Source organism: Eucyclogobius newberryi, unplaced genomic scaffold (genome assembly GCF_026437365.1).
Source record: "Eucyclogobius newberryi isolate DKJ021-1_F unplaced genomic scaffold, fEucNew1.0.hap1 SCAF_21, whole genome shotgun sequence".
NCBI classification, from domain to species: Eukaryota; Metazoa; Chordata; class Actinopteri; order Gobiiformes; family Gobiidae; genus Eucyclogobius; species Eucyclogobius newberryi.
This window is the reverse complement of record NW_027315846.1, coordinates 13,752,188-13,772,066: the sequence shown is the minus strand read 5'-3', so window position 1 is coordinate 13,772,066 and position 19,879 is coordinate 13,752,188. Positions and strand designations below refer to the sequence as shown.

Below are 19,879 nucleotides of genomic sequence, written 5' to 3'. Positions count from 1 at the left end.
CCATTCTGAACAGGAAGTCAAGGAGCCTTTTTTGTTTTAGAAAATGTTAAGGTTTAAGATGACGAAAATGTAAAAATCATGATCTAGATATGTTATAATTTCATACGAAATACCACCAAAAAAGTGAATATTTTCTTTGCTGCATTTGATTATGCGGACAATGGCATTCAAACACCTTTTAATCCAAATGTAAGTCCGCTTGCATGTGTCCTTGAAGCAGTATCGGTGTATGCTACGTTGTGTGGCTGGGTAATTATCACACTCTGTACACACAACATACTAAAATCAGTGTTATTACTTTTTGGGTTAAATTTGTTAAAGATTCAGGTTAGGCAAGTAGTTAACAGTGGTTATGGTTAAGATCAGTCTCAAGGAAATGAATGCGTCGGCAACAGAACTGATCACATGTGCAAACTATGGCACATTTTCACGCCTGGCGAAACAATGGCTTCTTTCAAATCAAACTTGCTCCCATAATGTGGTCAGATATGTGTTTGTGCTCTGGAGAGGGTGTGATGTTCATAATTAGTGGATAATCTGTTGGATGGAAACTTGGTGTGTGATATTGACAAAACTGAATATTGATATAGTCTGCTGATATTGATATTATGTCAATCCAACAAAATATGTCTTTAAAAATATTCTCTGAGGTATCGGACAAATATGAATAGTTGTTCAAATTAATCACAAAATGTCAGTAATATTACAATAAATCCTTAGTTGAATGTTTATAACTTAACCTTTTTCATCAATTCTTTTTGATCAGCCTTTATGATGTATTTTTTTGACTCTAAACCATATTCTCAATATTCAAATTTCACATATCTTCAAAACAACATTCACGTTATTAGCTAAATTTCCCTAAATGGCCTACGTTTAATAGTGAATTATGATGTGATGCTGTTAAGAGAATTGGACACAGAAATGTCTTTTTAATGAGCTATAATATCAGACTGTCCAGAGGCGACAGGTGAACATTTGTAATTGTGCTACAACCTGGTACAACGCATGTGTACTTGTGCTACAACGCATCTCTCCTGTTGAGGGAAATGTATATTGTACACTGTCCCTGTCTCCTTAAATAAAATAATATATTAAAAAAGGGATGTCCTCAAAAAGTATGCAATCCCAATGTGTGCGTGCGTGTGTGTGCCAGGTATGGGCCCAGTCTGACCTCAGGGCCGCTCGGTTTGGGCTTTCGTGCCTGGAATAATCTCAGGCTGATGTTTATTTACAAGCAAACGCACCGTCGCACCAGGTTAGGAACTCTGCTGCCCGCTCCTCCTCCTCCTCCTCCACCTTCTCCACCTCCTCCGCCTCGCACTGTCTGGCCGCACTTCGTCCTTTCCCCTTCGTGCTCTCTGCTCTTCCATTGTAATACATTGCTTCCTGAATACTCAACATGTCCTTTTAGATCACATTTGTCTATAGTCTTGCTGTTCTCAGACTTCATACATTGTAAACATATCAGGAGCTTAGTGTTGTGTGACAGAAACAGTAAAATTTTTAACGCTTTAAAATCAAAGTGTGTTGCACTTTTAAACTCTTCTAATGCTTGTTGCCCTGGAAATGTCACTGTTTTGTCAGATATATTCCACGGCCCATCTCTCTGTAAACAAGCAGTAGCCACCTGGTCTCTGGATCCTGCTCACACTAATTCCTGTTTTTGTTTTTTGTTTAAAAAAAAAAGAAAAAGTAAAGTCAATGTTATGTCATCTTCATGAAGGTAAGCAGACAACCCAAAAAGTTACTTTAATTTGCCTTTAAATTCAGTTACTAAACTTGTAACATCTTGTAGCTGTGCTGTGCTTGTGCGTGACAGTGACCTTGACATGGTTCCAGACCTGTCTCTGCAGTGACTGGAGCTTTTCTTGGAGGCAGTGCGCTGGGCCTGTAGTGTGAGAGGAGCAGACAGCAGCAGGCTGAAGGCAGTGGAGCAGGGCGACCATGGTGGCGGAGGGAGTGCGTGAGCTGAGGCTATAAAACACTGTAAAGTCTGTTAGAATGCCAGCCTCCAAACACATTTAGCCCTGTTCTCCTCCTCTGCCTGATGTTGCCTGTTCGTGTTGTCTCTATTTGCACATATACATATGAAGGCCGGATGAATCTGCCACAGTACAAACGTTTGTGCACCTTTTTTCAGCTGTGTGGGAGTGTGCTAATTCATGACCCGGGGCTACAATGTATGGCTCCGCAATTGTTTGAAGACAAACGATCGCATGTGTGTTACATGTTCACGCATCAGTGCATTCGCGCTGCCTTCTACTCGACGTTGATACTTAATTTGGCACACTGATGTGTGTTAGCCTCTGCTGCTTGTTTATGCAGATATTTTAGCTCTATTTGTCCTTGCTGACCCTTGTTAGCCTTTGGTGCCCATTATTTTGCATGGGCCCAAGTGAAGAGGAAAACGCATTTATTTCACCGCGCTGCTCTTCCCCTGTGTTATGTTTGACAGACTTCATACATAGAAGAGCTTTTGATTATTCTGTTTTACACACACAGCTTTATGTGCGTAAGGAATTGTTTATTTTTATTCTTGCTATGTTGTTCAGTTAAAGCAGGAGTAAGGTAGAGCAAAGGGACACTACACGGTAACCATTTGTGATTCTTTTTGCCGTCTGCAGTGTATTCTGGTTTCCACATAATAGTTTATTTATTGTCATGATTTAAATTAGTTGCAATTTGACAGCTCAAAGTTGTAAAAACAAAAACAGACGTGTGCGTGTGTGTCCTGTCCACAGCTGGCATATTGCTGTAATGAAAGTGCCCATTTAATAAAGAGCAACCATTTATATGGGGGGTTATGTTGTCCTTTGCAGCCTAATACCTTGACTCGTCCATAAAAGAAGATTTGATAAATATCAAAGTTCTTGGCTTTATTGGGCTGCTATTTCTATCTACTTATATCCGCTCTTCCTTTGATCCCTCGTCCTGTAATTTTGTCCCCAGCCTGTGCCATCTGCAGGCCTCTCCTTGTAACCCTGCCCCTCTCACTGGTAAAGCGTTTAACTCCGGTTGTCCCTGTATCCTGCTCTCTATCGTTGCTCATTTCCTCATGCGTCTCCTTCCCCTCTCCTCTTTCCCATCCCTCTGTTTTCCTCTCCTCCGCTGATCCCTCTGGCTGATCCTCAAAGGGAAGCCAGTGTGAGTGGGACTTGAAAGACCGAGAATTGGTGTGCTCGACTCTGCAAGGTTGTCTCTTGCTCCAATGGAAAAAATGGATGGTTTTCTATCTTTCTATTCTTCCCGTCTTTGAGTCTCCCATCACTCTTGGGTTGTTTGATTTCACGTTTTCACTCTGTGCAGATCTGAGAACTTTGAAAGCAAACTTGCCCCAGAGCTATAACTCGATTTCTATTCACTCCTTTTTTACCTATTGAGTCGCCGCTTTCTGCTGTTTTACTTTATTGTGCAGAAACATGGAGAAAAAAATGTTGAAACACCCACATTTTAACCATTAATGTACAGCACAGACCTCTGCATCTGCTCATGTTTCTTTGATGTGACTGCACCTTGTGTTCGCTACATTTTGTAGGAGTTATTGATTAGCAGAGTTCTAACCCTGCAGTGGCTTGGCGGCTTGGAGAATTACCTGTTTAAGATTCATATATTATATAATCACGCTCAGACTACCTAAAAGAAAACACACTTTTTAATGAACTAGGAGTATTTTTAATGCAGATGATACCACGGTTAGTTAGAATTCTAACACACTTTGTTGGGGTTCTAAAACTTTATGCAGTTTTAACATGATGTGATGTGGAAAATATTAGATTATTTGTTTATGCAAACATTCTTATGCAGTTTTGTAAATTTTTGACCATTTTATGACTGTCCATAGACTGGAGATTATTGTTTTGTACATATGCTGTTAATGTTGATAATTATGCAAATACACCTTAGACCTTACAAGAGGGTTAATTAGAATCATTTTTAGCATTATGAATTACAATCTATATACGAATGCTTTCATTTAATTTATTTATGTATTTATTTATTTTCAACTAAATAAATAAATAATACAACATTTTGAATGGTAAAATTACATTTGATGTGACATAAACAGCCAGACTTTTTCTTTAAAAACTCTTTTTTTTGGTTCTTACAATTATATTGTGTTGCATTGTGTCTCTTACAGCTTATTCCGATCCAACTCACTTCAGCTTTAAACTTTCCACTAGTTGTTTACCTGATTGCACCGTGCCCATGAGATGCGCTGGAATTGTCTTTGCTTCCCCGGAAAAAAAAAAACCTGCTGCCTTGCATAAAAGAATTGAGTGGGCACTGCCGTCTCTGCCCCGAAACCAGATTTAGGAGCCCGTAAAAATCAACACAGAGAGACAGTTTTAGGCTGTGCAGGGCTCATGTTTATCTGCAGATCTGCATTTGCCTGTAGGTGCCTATAAGGATGTGTGAGCGTGGGCGACCGCGTGTGTCCCTTCTCCAGAGGTCTGCAAAGGTGTTTTACAGCCTTTGAAATATTTGCATTATGATCAAATCTTTTTCCTGAGCATCTTGTCGCTGTCGGAAACATCAGAACATTTGAATCAAGTCAGTCACTTTTAACGCAATTACAAACTTCTCTGTCACATTATTCACCTCTTTAACTCAATCAACTATCAAGACTATATTATACCTGTGAAAGTTTTGTAGAATGTTCTGTTCAATCTCCCCAATAGTAAATGAAAGCTGCACTTTTTGATAGTATCATTCTTTTTTTAATGACTTTTTTTTTTTTACAAACCTAATGCTATTTTAAAGGTTGAGAATTGTTTTGGAAGAAAAAGGAAATTGAAGCTGGAAAGAAATGTGTGACTGCCTCTTCTACTTTATTACACCTCTTGCGTCAAGGTTAAATTGTGCCTTTCATGACTTCTTTCTTTCTTTTCTTTGAATGAAGATGCACAGCCTCGTTTGGCTCTTCCCTGTGGGTGGATTACAAATATTTTTTATATATATATATATATATATATATATATATATATATATATATTATATATCATTAAAGATGATCAAATATTTGCTTTGTATGTGTGTTACACTGGTTATATACTGTCAAACTTAAACAAATAGGTTTATATTCAAAGCTATTATGTTCTGCTGGGCTCTTTCTAAATCTTTAGCCTGTGATTTTCTGCAAAATGAAGGTAATTATCAAAGAAGCAATGACTAACCTAGCCAGCCAGATGAATTCTCATGATTGTTTTACAAATTCTTGAGAATCCATCTGGTCAGACTCGCGCTGTTCGGTTTGAGCTCGGCGGCAACTCATAATTTTACATATTCTACATATTTAACCTATATTATGGTAGTAAACCAATCGGATTCAAATATTCATCATGACGTTACGCCTTTTCCCGACTGCTTTCGACGAGAGCTTGTCCATTTTGATTTTGTGTTGGAATCAATTCAGAGTGATGCATATCAATACAGCAAGAGCCAGATTAGTGAATTTTCTTTACAAAACTATTAATCTAAATGTATTATTTAAATGTAAGTACAAACATCAAAGATATGGAAGTATTAGTGCCTTTGCTCAACTGGAATAACAAAATCTGTATTTCCCACTTGCAGGAACATCACTTTACTGAGAAATTCTCCTGAAAATTTCTAGTCAAAACATGTTTCCACAACGATTCCTAAGACCGGCACTTGCTAGCAGCAAGTATAAATATTGACTTTCCAACTTTACTCTGAATCTGTATAGACTTTGCTGCGGGACATAATTTGGTGGTTTCCATTCATTTCAGTCTTTTTACCCGTAATGAAATCCTCTCCTCTTTAGCCCGTGCGTCTGTCACCAGTGTCTGACATGGCAGTCCCTCACCTGAAGCACACGTTCACATATGCACCAGTCTGTTTGTATGTCCCGTGTGTGTCTACTGTAAAGCTCCGTACAGTGAGCCGAGTTGCTCACCGGGCTTGTGTTAGGTAGCATGTCCGTATGATGACTGTTATGTGTGGGTAGTGTTAAGAGCTCTGTCACCGCTTAAGACTGCAGGAGGACACGGGGGGCGGCCCTCATGGAAACGCAGAGACGCCCCTTATGCTTACAGGAAGTACTCGTATGAAGCATGCACACCTGTGATATTTACTACATTCATAATTTGAAATGGGATGCCCCAAATGAAGAACATAAACCAAAAAAAATAACCTTCCTGTGCACTATATTTCGTGCTCTACTGTTGTTATCAATACAGCCCAATAGTTCTTTCCTACACTGACGCTACAGTATCTATCTGAAAATGGAAGCGCGTCAGCCCAGGACCATCTACAGCATGTGGTAGCATGATCTCTCCTTCACCGTGGTTCTCCTAGAGGTTTCTATTTTCTTCACACTGGATTTTTAGTCTTTCTTTGGCGAGACGGAGGGTCTAAGGACAGGGGATGCTCTGGGACACTTATCCATTTGCCTATTTCCTATGAACGTTGGATTATCAGGTTCTCTATTATTGAGCAATGACTGTTTAATGTCCTTGTTTGATTCTCTAACCTTTTGTTGGTAAAAAAAGAAATAAAAAATCAACACATTGGGGAGGCCCTGCGAGGCGACTGCTGTTGTGAATTTGGACTTTGCAAAAATAAATTGAATTGAAATAAATATGTTACTCTTGAATTTCCCTCCATCTATATCTATCTAAGGCATGGCATAGATTTCATCACCAAAATGAAAAATAGTTAAGAAAATTACAGTAGGCAGTAATTAGAAAACACTAAATAGTAGTTTATTTAGTTTCTTTATTATTTCAATGTGGTCTTATACTAGTGCTGATGTTGATTTCTTAAACTACTCAGGAAATATCCAATGGGTTTGGTTTTATATGATTTTTTTGTTGCTTTGTTTCTATAATTCAAATGAGTGTGGATGTGCACGATGATATGTCTGTGGCTCCTTCCCACTATACTTTGTAAATCTAATCTGACCCAAAAGGAAATGGTTGGTCATAATCTGAATTGTTTTTTTTCCCTCTGTCATGCTTCTCTCATTGAGCCCAGCATCATTCTCTTTTTGTCTTTTTTTTCCCCAACTGTATTTTATCCGTTTCCATGTCATTGTCACACTTTACCCAATTTTCAAAGCACCTTTTCATATTCTCATGATTCACTCTCAACTGAAATCAAGCCCACCGTTTCCATGTAACGTCCTAAAATTGTTTTGGTGCCATTACACGCGACCATTACAATCCCGTCCATTCTTCTTTTCAGTAACTCAGCCACCCAAAAAACCGAGGCAACACAAAACATTTTTTTTTTTTTGTTCCTAGGCCGGCATTGACACAAATGAGTGACGAGCGCAGCACCATTTATTTTGTCCCTCTCTAACGCATTTCCATCTGAATGATATGGCGCTATTCTTAGACCTGTGGGTGGATAGATGGGCATCAGCTAGATTTTCGTTTTCAAAGGCTTTCTTGTGCTTGATGCAGTAAGCCATTTGTTGCTGAGCAGGGAAATGCACATGCTAACGCTAATTATTTACACAAAGCTCTATAAATAGTGGGGTTGGGTTGGAGAAAACATTAGTTTGACAATAGCGACGCCTTTGACAGTTGGTTTGGCTCTGTCATTTGTTTTGTTTTTTAAGTTGGCTAGTACAAAACCTGTTATGTTTTAAGGAGATTTGCCAATAGGGAACAGTCATATTCCCGTGACACTAAATCCACCTCCCTTACAAAGCCAAAAGTTCAGTCAGCAGCAACTATTCCACGAAATCAGTTTTGAAATATTTCATAACGTCAATGTGCATCTTTGGTTGAGGAGGATCCCATCAGCACATGCCTTCTCCATACTCCCTTAAATATGTTCTCACGATCAGCAAACATGACGTAACCAAAGGGCTGAATGATGTGACAAAAACCCTTTTTTTAATATTAATATAAATTTCATGAGCATGTCATTAAATACTTTTAATCAGTGCCATTTAACACGTAGTAACAATGATTAAGTCCACATGCTTTTACTGACGGAGGATTGGCTTTAGATCTCTCAAACGCACCCAGCATATAACTTATGATTTTAAATAAATTGATTTCTATTCAAATTCTATTAATTGTCCTGCCCTAGTTGCTTGTAGGGCTGCAAAAAATAAGGGGCTAATTGTGACTAATCAACTATAGAAAATAATCGGATTTGGATTTGGATTCATCGTTATCTGGAGTATACAGACTCTTAAACGCATACGATTTTATCAATAATGCACTTCATTCGTAAATATTCTCCATGTAGAAAACTTCAGTTCCCATATTTCAACCTTTATTTGTTTGCTGATCACTTTAAAAAGTCTCCATGTACAAAATAAATCATCGTTTGACCAGGAAACTAATTGAGAAAAAGAATCGCTGACTAGTCGACCACTAAAATAATCGTTAGTGACAGCCCTAGTTGCTTGATAATGAAAAATACAAAATAATAATGAAATGAAATCATAAATATTTGAAATGAAGAATGAATGTACCGTCAGAAGCTCACGAGTTACCGATAGAGGAAGTATTGACCTATTACCATTCACCAGTAATTAAGTATTTCTTTATTTATATTTTGAAAGTGAGCGCCCATGTCATTCAGAACAGTTCCTCATTTATTCATGCATGTATGTACTGTATTTATCTATTTGATAGGAGCATAATTGTGAACTGCATTGGTAAGATATTTTCTGCTCACTGCATTTTCACCTTATGACAACCTTATTTTGCCCAAAGGCTGAGTTTATCATTATGTGTATTTGACATAATATTTCTTGATGAGCTTTTTGTACAACATTTTGAAGCTGGTAAACGTCAGATACTATAGACATTTACAGGCGTTTATACCTCAGAAGACTCGAATCGCCCCGTGTCATGTCACGTAGAAGAAATTGTCTGTAAAAGTCCATGTTTTAAAATGAGCATTAAGGCAGAATAAGCGCTTTGTTGAGACCTTTAACCTGTCCTCGGGCTATTTTTGAATCAGAAAAAGATGAGTGAGTGTTGCAGTCATAGAGGATCCACAGCAGCAGATTTCCTGAATAAACTAGCATGAACGAATCACTAATAGAGCCACGCTGTAGTGTCAAACCGCAGTATTACAAACAAACCAGTAGAAGGAAAGGAAAGAATGTTACCGCTATGTCACCAATTTATAGTAAAGCAGTATTACTATTCTTTACCTTCTGTAGCATAACATTACAACTTTTGTTGTAGACATTCATTGTTCATTGTGTGATTGTACCTCTCAACTATTCCTAACAATACACTCTTCCTCATCTGATAAGGTGTAGTTTCATAAATGTTGTATGCATTCTCCTCCTCCTCCTCCTCCTCCTCCTCCTCCTCCTCCTCCTCCTCTTTCTTCTTTCTTCCTCCTTCTTTTTCCTCCTTTTTCCTCCTTCTTCTTCTCCTTCTTCTTCCTCCTTCTTCTTCCTCCTTCTTCCTCCTTCTTCCTCCTTCTTCCTCCTTCTTCCTCCTTCCTTCTTCTTCTTCCTCCTTCTTCCTCCTTCTTCCTCCTTCTTCCTCCCTCCTTCTTCCTCCTTCTTCTTCCTCCTTCTTCCTTCTTTCTTCTTCTTCTTTCTTTTTTTTTTCTTCTTCTTCCTTTTTTTTCTTCTTTTTTTCTTCTTTCTTTTTCTTCTTTCTTTCTTTTTTTTCTTTTTCTTCTTTCTTCTTTTTTTCTTCTCTTTTTTCTTTTTCTTCTTTCTTCTTCTTTTTCTTTCTTCTTCTTCCTCCTCTTCTTCTTCCTCCTCTTCTTCTTCCTCCTTCTTCTTCCTCCACTTCTTCTTCTTCCTCCTCTTCTTCTTCCTCCTCTTCTTCCTTCTTCTTCTTCTTCCTCCACTTCTTCTTCTTCCCCCTCTTCTTCTTCCTCCACTTCTTCCTCTTCTTCTTCCTCTTCTTCTTCCTCCTCAGCCACCTCCCCAGCTTCTCAACCTTCTCCTCTTTGTGGCCTGTTTTCCCAAATCTGTCATACTCCCCTTCAATCTTGCCAACATCTAATTACCTGATCATTTGTGTACGATTAAATATAGCTTCCTTAATTGTCCATGTTTGCTTTGTTGTTGAAATGTAGATTACAGATTACAATATATACAACTGCACATTTAGCTAATTTGTCAATTTAAGAGGAACTGATCCATCGAGGATTCAAATCACTGAGGTCGTTACAATCAAAACAAGGTAGAGGACGTTGCCAAAAGTAGTAAATGACAGGTGGGCAATATGTCAAATCTTGGGGATTAACATGAATGCCGATTTGAAGATAAGCAAAATTTAAATATCGAGTATATCATTAATAGTTTAAAAAAAATGCTACAGTAAGCGCTGATTTAAATTGTTTTTAAATATATTTTTTTTACTTTCAAATAAGGGTTTACGGTGATATTTTATGAATTTGACAGATATTTCACATTTGGCTGATAATTAAACTTCAACTAATACGTTTAAAATCATGTTTGAACACATTTCTATTTGATTGACATAAAATCGTTATGGGGATACATAATAATAATAATAATAATAATAATAATAATAATAATAATAATAATAATAATAATAATAATAATAATAAATAGCCGCAAGCGGCAATGATCGGCCCTCGCCACGCCGCCGCCACACCGCCGCCACGCCGCAAGAGGAGGGGGCGCTAACGCGCCCCAATTGTCCTTTTATCACGCCTACTGCTGAATCTGTGACGCTGTCACATGTTCTCCCCTTTGTTTTACCATCAAAAAGCAATTTTATTTTGAATTCTTGGCAAAATGTGCGGCTTTGCCGCACAGACACCGTGACTCTTTGAATGAAAATGTGGATAACTTTTGATGGTCCTGAAGATGAGTCTCACCAAATTTCAGGTTAATAGGGCTGACGCCCTGGGAGGAGTTTGTGAAAGTCTAAAGTGTAAACATGTTCTGGCCCCATTGGAATAACATGGGAGGTTTCGGTCATCGTTACGGCAACGCCATAACAATTATGACATGGGTCTCATTGACTTTTTTGATGGGGATGCTAAAATTGAGTTGTGTGTCAAATTTCATATAATTTCGCAAAACTAAACATTTAACCTCCATATAAAATCTGTAGGGGGCGCTGTGGCGCCAAATGAATTTATTTCACTTCAAGTAGGTTTAGGGCAAAGAGTTTAACAACTGATTCTAATTTGACGCAATTCGGACTTTATCTGCGCAAACGGCAGAAATTTTAAATATGGGAGATTTCTGAAATTTTAGTTACAGTTTGCGGCTTCGCCGCACAGAGACCGTGAGAGGTATCAATGTAATTTGGATAACTTTTGATGTCCCACTCCTCAGTAGCATTTTCACCAAATTTCAGCTTTTTAGGGCCAACGCCCTGGGAGGAGTTCGTAAAAGTACGACGTTTGGAAAAACTCCGAAGTCATGTTTAGCCATTTTTGAAGTAATATGGCCGACATTTGGTTCGGGGGACGGCGTTGCCGTAATAATATTTTTTACTTCTCTTGTCACCATCTACCTCTGCGCCAAATTTCATGATTCTACGATCAGATTTTTTTTGGGTCATTTCCCATCTCTCAATGCATTTTTGGTACATTTGGTGGCGCTGACGCGCCAATTTTTTTTATTTTAGAAAAGGGAAATAGCCAGAATGTAGAGAGGCACGATTTTTAGAGGTGTGCAAATTTTTGTGACTTTTCGTCAATGTTCACTGGGTGAAAAATAGGGGGGTTGGTCCCGAGAAGAAGAAGAAAGAAAGAAAGAAAGAAAGAAAGAATAATATTCCGATGCGAAAACAATGTTTCCCATTTTTCAAATATCATAAACTATACATTTTCGGAAAGCGCTCGCGCTTTCCTACCTCATGGTGTGGGTCCCTGGTCACTGACGGGTACTTTCGATAATTTTGAGTGGGCTCCGCCCACTTTGTGTTTTTGGCCCTCTATACAGTAATAATGTTCAATTTTTGCATTACATGCTTATATGCACGGAACATGCAAGAGATGGGGAACGTATTCGTGAGCTACTTAGCGCAAATGAGTGCTTTATATGGGGATGACGACCGCTTCGCGGTCGTCATCCCAATGTAAAGTGCTCGTTTAGTGCGAACTTTTGCACGGGCTTCGCCCGTTTACAACGGTAATGTTCCATTTTCCTACAACTAATTAGTATGCACGGGGCGTGCATGAGTGGAGGAGTGCGTTAGTGAGTGTTTGGAAGTGGGCGAGCGCTTCGCGCTCGATTTCGTGCGCACTACGTGCGCACTTTCGCAGCCGTGCTTCGCACGGCCTTACGAGATTAATAGGCCTCTCGCCAGCTTGTGGCGCTCGGGCCTAATAATAATAATAATAATAAATCAGTATTCTCTGTCCATGTAACAGCTGTAAATAAGAGTGTCACTAGTATAAGAGTTTTTTTATAAGAGTGTTTTTTTTTTATAAGTTGTGTTTTTTTATAGTTTACTTCTGTGCCTACTTTGTGTTGCAACTCTGGAATTTCCCCATTGTGGGACAAATAAAGGCTTATCTTATCTTAAAAATAATGACATATTCATTTTTGTCTATACCGCCCACCCCTAAATGATGATGATTTATGATTTTGCAATTTTACTCCCTTGTGTTCCCCTGGTTTGCACAGTTAACACATTTTTGTTTTCCCGTCAGTGCTCTTGGAGGATCCTCTGCACTGCACATCCCAGCCTTCCCCGGCGGAGGATGCCTGATCGACTACGTACCTCAAGTGTGCCAGTTACTCACCAATAAGGTACATGAACATGATCGGTCACCGTTTAATGTATGCAGATGATATTTTACCCCAGCTCTAGCCCGGCTGCTGTGAGGCTGTGCTGTGAATAGTCTCGCTTGTTAACGTGTGTACTGATGCACGTATGTCTGGTGTTGTGGGCGTCCTGGCCGACCTCCATAGTGTGTCTGCTGCGCCTCAGCTCCCACAGGTTGACAGGTGAATATGCAGCGCAGGAGACGCGATGTAATGCCCTTTCGCTCGGAGGGGGAAAGAGAGGCCCATCCCCCCATCATGGCCAGACCACCCTCCCTCGCTCGCTCGCTCGCTCACTCCTCACCCACACATAACGCAGACTGATCGCCCTCGTCTCCCCTCTCTGTCCTGTCTCACCTGGACGCTAACAAGTGAGTGAGTCAAGTGAGCTAATGGTGTCTGCTACATGGCCCCCAGGCTCCGAGCGCCATGTCAACACCAACATGTTTGAGTAATTATTATTCAACGAAATTTGATTAGTACATTTTTGTTTCTTTTTGTGTCTTTTTTTTTTGGAACTTGACAAGCACAAATTTACGTATGGCAGAGGATCTTGAATGCAATTTCTGAGCCTGGTTTATCCAACTAACGTAAACATCTCTGCATGTTCTCCCTGCGTCTGGTTTGGAGCAGAATTCAGACTTGAAGAAAAACGTTTTACTTTTTTTGTGTTAAATGGGACAATTTAAAAGTCTGTATTGTTTTTAAGTAAATTCATTTTGTATTAGTTTTTAATAATACAAAATACAATTTAATAGAAAATCAGGTTTGATCACTTTTGACACATACAGAAAAAAGATAATTATTTCACAGCACATTTTGTTCTTTGTAAACTGTAATATTGAAACTAAAACAGTTAAATCAAAACTGGTTCATTGACACGTTTCCATAGCAAACAGCGGTCACCCATGAATTTACGTGAATTTGTATGAATAAATATACAAATAAAATAAGAATGATTAAAGTCTTGTTGTTTAGTTGTTGTTTTGGTTCATAAAATGTATATTCAAAGCCATTTTTAGGTTTTATAATAAGACAAAATAAAATGTTCTAGAAAATCTGGATCATTAGATTGAAAAATTGTGATTAATGCTGTTAGGTTTTCTTACTCAACATTACTATTACACACACAGAGAAAGGAGAACCAGCACAAAAATAGATTCGTACAAAAATAAATGCATGAACTAACCCAGCACACTTCCTGTGAAGATAAGGATACCTATGGTGTGTAAAGTGAGTTTTTTCCATTGCCACATCATGACATGTCAGCTGGAAAATGTTAGTGGTTTGTGACTGTCATGTGACTAATCCATAATTATAGTATAGTGAAATAAAAAACTTTGCACTAATTATTGTTATAAAATATAATCAAAATATGAACTTTTAAAGACCTTACACCTACAGTATATTGTCCACACTAAGACTTAGGGCTATTGCTCATCTAAACGGCAATAAAAATCCATTTCAACAGCCTGTGCAGTCACTTATCACATACACCCACGTATTCCAGACGCTCCAGCTGCAGTGATACAATGTAAAGCAATGCATACCACAAGTGTGGGACAGGGACTGTCCAGATCGTTCCTTATTTACTTTAATACATTGTAAATCAGCAGTTCTCAAAAATTAAACCCTTTGAAAAGATTTGTCTTTCCAAGAAGCTAAAACGCTGAAGTGAAAACTTGCATAAGACTTTAAAAGGGCTATACAAAAAAATATTGATTAAACTCTGACTAAGCAAGGTCAAGGCAATGTTGAAATCATAGGAATACTGTAGAAACTTTTTTACTTCAAGCTATTGATTACTAAAATCGTTTGCACACTGCAGCAATTCTCGTAAGCCATTATTTGTCGTGGCTCTCCTCATGTCTGTGAGGTCAATGGGTTTCTGTTACGACTGTTTGTTACGACTATTTAGAAATGGCACAAACAAGTTTGTCTAAATGTTTTCATCCTTCAGCAGCGCTACAGTGACTGTAACCTCCAGTGAATACATCGCTCTCCTGTGTCCTTTATGTGGAGGGTTTAATTCACACACGTTTCTTCATTTTGTTATATTACTCCAAATTAAGAGCGCATGAAAATCAGCTCACGCTTGCTCCTTATCAATCCTCGTGTATTTGTTTTCATTACAACCCGTTCGATCACGTGACACTTGCACTCTCCTGCGCTTGTAACACATCTTGTACTGGATAGTTATGGGTTGATGCTGATGTCTGTTTAGTCCAGACTCTGTTTTGAAATGCATTTGTGTTCATTTTGGCAAGCCCACATTGTTTTTGATAATATTTTGTTTTAATGTTAACATGGTGGACGTGGTGCTCCAGTAGATCTTTTTTACATTTTGTTCACTAGATTGATCTAACATTACTTAGTAATACACTAGAAACTGGTCTATTGACTTCATGTTGAAAACTTTGCATTTCTCCTTAACTAGCTGCAGGTGTCTCAAAATGTACTTGTACCTCAGATATATGACCCATTCACTGCAAGTAAGTAGAGAAAAGTACGAGAGAGTAGAGAGTTAATGTTACATGATTACTCAAACATGCAAAGTAAATTCTTGAGTAAACTTAGAGGGAGGGAACACTGTTACAACATGTTTAAAAGCTCATAAATCTCTATTTTACATAAAGTCTCCTTTAATGTACACTGTCCCACTGAAAACTGCCCGAATGAAAATACATATATATATTGGCCACATGTAATGTTTTACCTCCCGTCTTATCTGTATTTGTTAAGGGCCCTTGCTCAATATTATCAGAGAAAAGGGAATAAAAAGGCTCACCTTGGTTTAATAGCTAAAAGAACAGACAGGCTTTGTGGTCTGTATGAATGCGTAGGTGCCATTTCTTAATAACATATCAGGAAGCGCTTCCGGTGTTGTTGCATCACTGTGTGGCTGGCACATGTTCAGACAGTTCAACACAAAGGCTGCACAGAGAGAGATGCCTGGGCGTGGGCACCTCTGAATACCTGCAGTGCAACATCACCTGTGTTGCATCAGGCCAACCTCCAGGCAGCCAATTAAAGCCTTCGAAGCAGCTCTCATGGACGGTGGGGGCGGGACATCCTTTTCAGCGAGGGTGTGAGAGTATCTGCAATTCCCCTAAAACGCACACAGGCGATCAGCGGAACTAAATGAATATTTTTGAGTAGTCAGTAGTGGCCTTGCAGCATTTGCTAATCTGAATGTCCACCTCCACTGTCCTATGTAAACACCATTGAACAGGAGCTGAGTCACAGTGTGTTTAAGTGCTCTCACTGTCATCAGACTGTGTGCTGCACAGATTACTGCTGTTCTTTTTACGATATTATAAGATATGTGACCATTTATTTACCTCTCCTACTCTACTCAGAGGGGCAAGCAGTGGTAGCCCAGGGAAGAGAGCAATCGGGGAAGGCAGTGGTTGCCCAGGGAAGAGGGCAATCAGAGCGAGCAGTGGTTGACCAGAGCAGAGGGCACTTCTGCTGCTGAAGCTTGGCGAAACACATGACGAAAACACTGCATACACTAGAAATGCTTCAAGTAACTACTACTACTACTGTTCCGCCAATCTAAAAAGATTGGAAAAATTGCAACTTTGACGACAAATCCTCAAAAATGACAAGACCGAGGAATACCAAAAGCAACAGCAAGAATCACAAAGAAAATATCTACAAAAAGAACTTAATAAATAATAATTAATAAATAAACTCAGGAACAAATAGTGACTCATTAAATTAGTATCACTATCAGTATAATAATTCTTTATTGCTGTTAGTATTTTTATATGCTCATTCTAGAGACCTCTAAAGTAAACCTACATCTTTACCTTTATTAACTAAAACATTATCAGATCAACTGTAATATTCCTACATTAACTCCGTGTTATGTTATTTTGTATTCAGGTCAAACCATAAGCAGCTGCTGAAAGGTCTATATCTCTTAATCTTATTTGGCCTTGTTTACATTGTGGGCAGGTCCACAGTTAAAGCGTCTCTTAGCATTATTGAATCCACAGCGTTTAGAGCTGCAGAGGGTTTGAGACAGGTGCTGAGGGGGAAAATACTAATGAACTGATGTGATTGAAGATTACTAATACTGCATTTTGTAACATTTCTAGAAACCTAACCATGTGTGTATAAGAAGAGAAAGGACATTTAACATCGGTTTAAAGTTCACGTCTTAGCGCACATTCTTATTATTTTGTCACTGTTTGTTTCCATGGAGATGTTATTGCTTTGGTTGTGATGTTCCACAGTATGGCATTAAACATATCTCTCCTATATTGTTTTTATTGCCAAAAATGCTTTGAAAAGATGTGCATTCTTACTATGAGTGAATCTAATATCACCTGGTGCCTTCCCCTCCTTTTACAAAGAGATAGATACTAGTTTAGTGCCTAACTGTGAAACATTCTAGGTAAATTCAAGTTACATAATTTGCTTGGCTTTGTCTTTTTTTTCCCTCCAGTTCTGTAATAAAATTTTAATCCTTTCTAAATAGGTTTCTCGCCACACACTTCAGTCCAATAATTAGTGTCACTCAAGTGCAGAGGACTGCTGACAAAGTTGTTCATTATAATGACAGACATTTTCAAGCATTTTTAGGTACACAGAGTAATAATCTGTTCTTTCAAAACCACGTCAGTCCCGTCATTATTATTTTTGTGCGTGTGCAGGTGCAGTATGTTATCCAAGGTTATCATAAACGCAGGGAGTACATAGCTGCCTTCCTGAGCCATTTTGGAATGTAAGTACATCCAGTTATTACCTGTCAGAAGGATTCGTACTATTTTGAGCGCAATAAACAAACTAGGAAACTATTTTGTTTGCAGGGGCGTTGTAGAGTACGACGCAGAGGGATTCACAAAACTCACCTTGTTGCTCATGTGGAAGGATTTTTGTGTTTTAGTGCATGGTGAGTATGTTAAATTAAACTGCACCATTTGAATATTTTCTCCTGGCTTGAATATTGTTTGGTTTTGTAGTGGATTTGCCGTTGTATTTCCCCCGCGACCAGCCCACGCTCACCTTCCAGTCCGTGTACCACTTCACAAGCAGCGGACAGATATACTCTCAGGTGCAGAAATCCTATCCATACAGTCCAAGATGGGACGGCAACGAGATGGCCAAAAGAGCAAAGTGAGTATTTTTACATTTGTTTTTTGTTTTTTTTACATTTGGGCGAATGTACCGTAAATGGCACGAGAATTGGTGGTAAATTTAGGGGCCCAAAGGAAGGAAATGACTATAATCCTTGAATACATATTGTTCTACTTGTGTGGCAATAGTTTCCCCTTAAATGAAATAGTTGTGATTATTAAATTCCATTGTCAGTATATGTGAATATTAACTACACAGGAGAAAACTTTGCTAACCTTGTCGTTTGAACCTCTACAAAAGTGTCCTATTGTTCTATTCTGACATGTATGGACTTCTTGTGTGAGTTTAGCGGTTCATATTGTTATTTTCTCAAATGTAATTGAGTTTAAATGTGCACTGTGAACCGCATCCTGATTTGAAAACATAAATCCCAAATCTACTATTGAAAACACATTATTTCACACATTATACTAAGCCAGACAAAAGATGTAAATGAGCCCAGGACCACAGACGTATGTTTACATTCATTTGTCTCATGTTTGTTCTCTCACATCCAAATGAACAAATACATCTTGTTATCCAAGTTGTGAATAGAGTGCAATACAGCAGTAGGCTTCAAGTTTCCCCTGTACTGGCACACCCTGAGTACATAAACTGACATGACCCCATAAAATCTATAGGCCTCTGTTTGTTCTTGGCAAAAGCAATTAAACGCTGCTTAAAATGATCCGTCTGTCATGTGCTTTGTGGCTTTGTCGGTTTTCCTGAGCCAAGCTGCACATTCCCTTTGATATTTGATTTATTTTTGTGTGTATTTATATTTACCTTATACAGTACTTACAACCGTGGAAATCTCCCTCTTATTTCCCCATAGCTTGTGTAGGACTATAGTAGTAAACGGCGTTGCTTTCATCTCTTTACCACACGCTGGGGCTGGGACTGACCCACTGCATTTGGTTAGTTTGCTGTAGCGTTTCTACTGTTGTCTCTTGTGTGTCTCTCAGAGCGTATTTCAAGAGCTTCATCCCTCAGTTCCAGGAGGGAGCCTTTGCCAATGGGAAACTGTAGTCTTATGACACGCCTGCCTGTGTTTGTGCACGTTGCCGTGCACCTGAAGACTCGTACATGTGCAGTGACGAGGCGCACTGACTGCACTACGAGTGAAGCTCAAGTTTATTATTCCATGAAACTGATGACTCTTAATCTGCTCCTTCACTTTCACTTTATAGGCATAGTAATAAAGCACTTCAACTATTTGCTGCCTCATTTTATATACATTGGCAGACATATTTTGTTTATGGCTGGGCAATATATTAAAATGTAGATAATATTGTGAATTTTGTTTTGAAGATATGCAGCATTTGAGCATCGAGTGTATCGTTCATTGTTTTGTGCTACAAAAAGAGGTGATTAAAAACTTCCAGATATGGGTTTAAGATGATTTTTCTGCACTTTTGCAATTTGTTTTACAGACAATTCACACTTCTGATAATTAAACCGCGACTAATTCAAAGACATGTTTCAACATTATATTGTCGGGATACTCTGAAAAGAAATATCAATATATACATTTTTGTCAATATCACCCACCCATAGTTTGTCAAAGTACACACAATCTGCCAAAAATGGATAAATATTGTAGAACTTGATACCTCACTGTTATGATGCTCTCAACCAAACGCATATTATTCTATTCTATTCGGCCGTAGTCAATGTCTTAACTTTGCAAGGCCTTTAGTCTGAACGAGTGCAGAAGAGATCATAATGTTATGCTTTATCTAAACTCACCAATTATTGACACAATTAGTGTTTAAACTCCATTTACAGTGCTGTTGTGTCACCGTATGTAAACAACATATAATCTGTCCTCATAAAACACTGTTGGAATGCTGACGATATCTCTGTTTACTGATCATTTGCCTGTGCCACAGAGGCCTCATCAAACCTCTATCTCCACTGTAAAATGCTGTTATATTTGACCATTTAAATCCCTGTGAAGCTTTTACTGATGTGTTGTGATTGTATTGTAAGTTAAAGAAGATTGTCCAATAAACATGCATTTTTACAATGAAGTCT

The 19,879-nt window shown here is 38.6% G+C and overlaps 1 protein-coding gene across 3 annotated transcripts in view; it reads left to right on the top strand.

Annotated features, from left to right (window-relative positions):
* Window positions 1-19,191, top strand: part of babam2 (BRISC and BRCA1 A complex member 2) — a 56,709-nt gene extending 37,518 nt beyond the window's left edge. For all 3 annotated transcript variants that reach the window (XM_072457988.1, XM_072457990.1, XM_072457989.1), the window contains exons 8-12: window positions 12,601-12,700; window positions 17,380-17,450; window positions 17,536-17,618; window positions 17,689-17,842; window positions 18,808-19,191. In XM_072457988.1, the coding sequence (XP_072314089.1) occupies window positions 12,601-12,700; window positions 17,380-17,450; window positions 17,536-17,618; window positions 17,689-17,842; window positions 18,808-18,871 (472 nt within the window). In that variant the 3' untranslated portion in view covers window positions 18,872-19,191. The remainder of the gene's footprint in view (window positions 1-12,600; window positions 12,701-17,379; window positions 17,451-17,535; window positions 17,619-17,688; window positions 17,843-18,807) is intronic.
* Window positions 19,192-19,879: the final 688 nt, after the last annotated feature.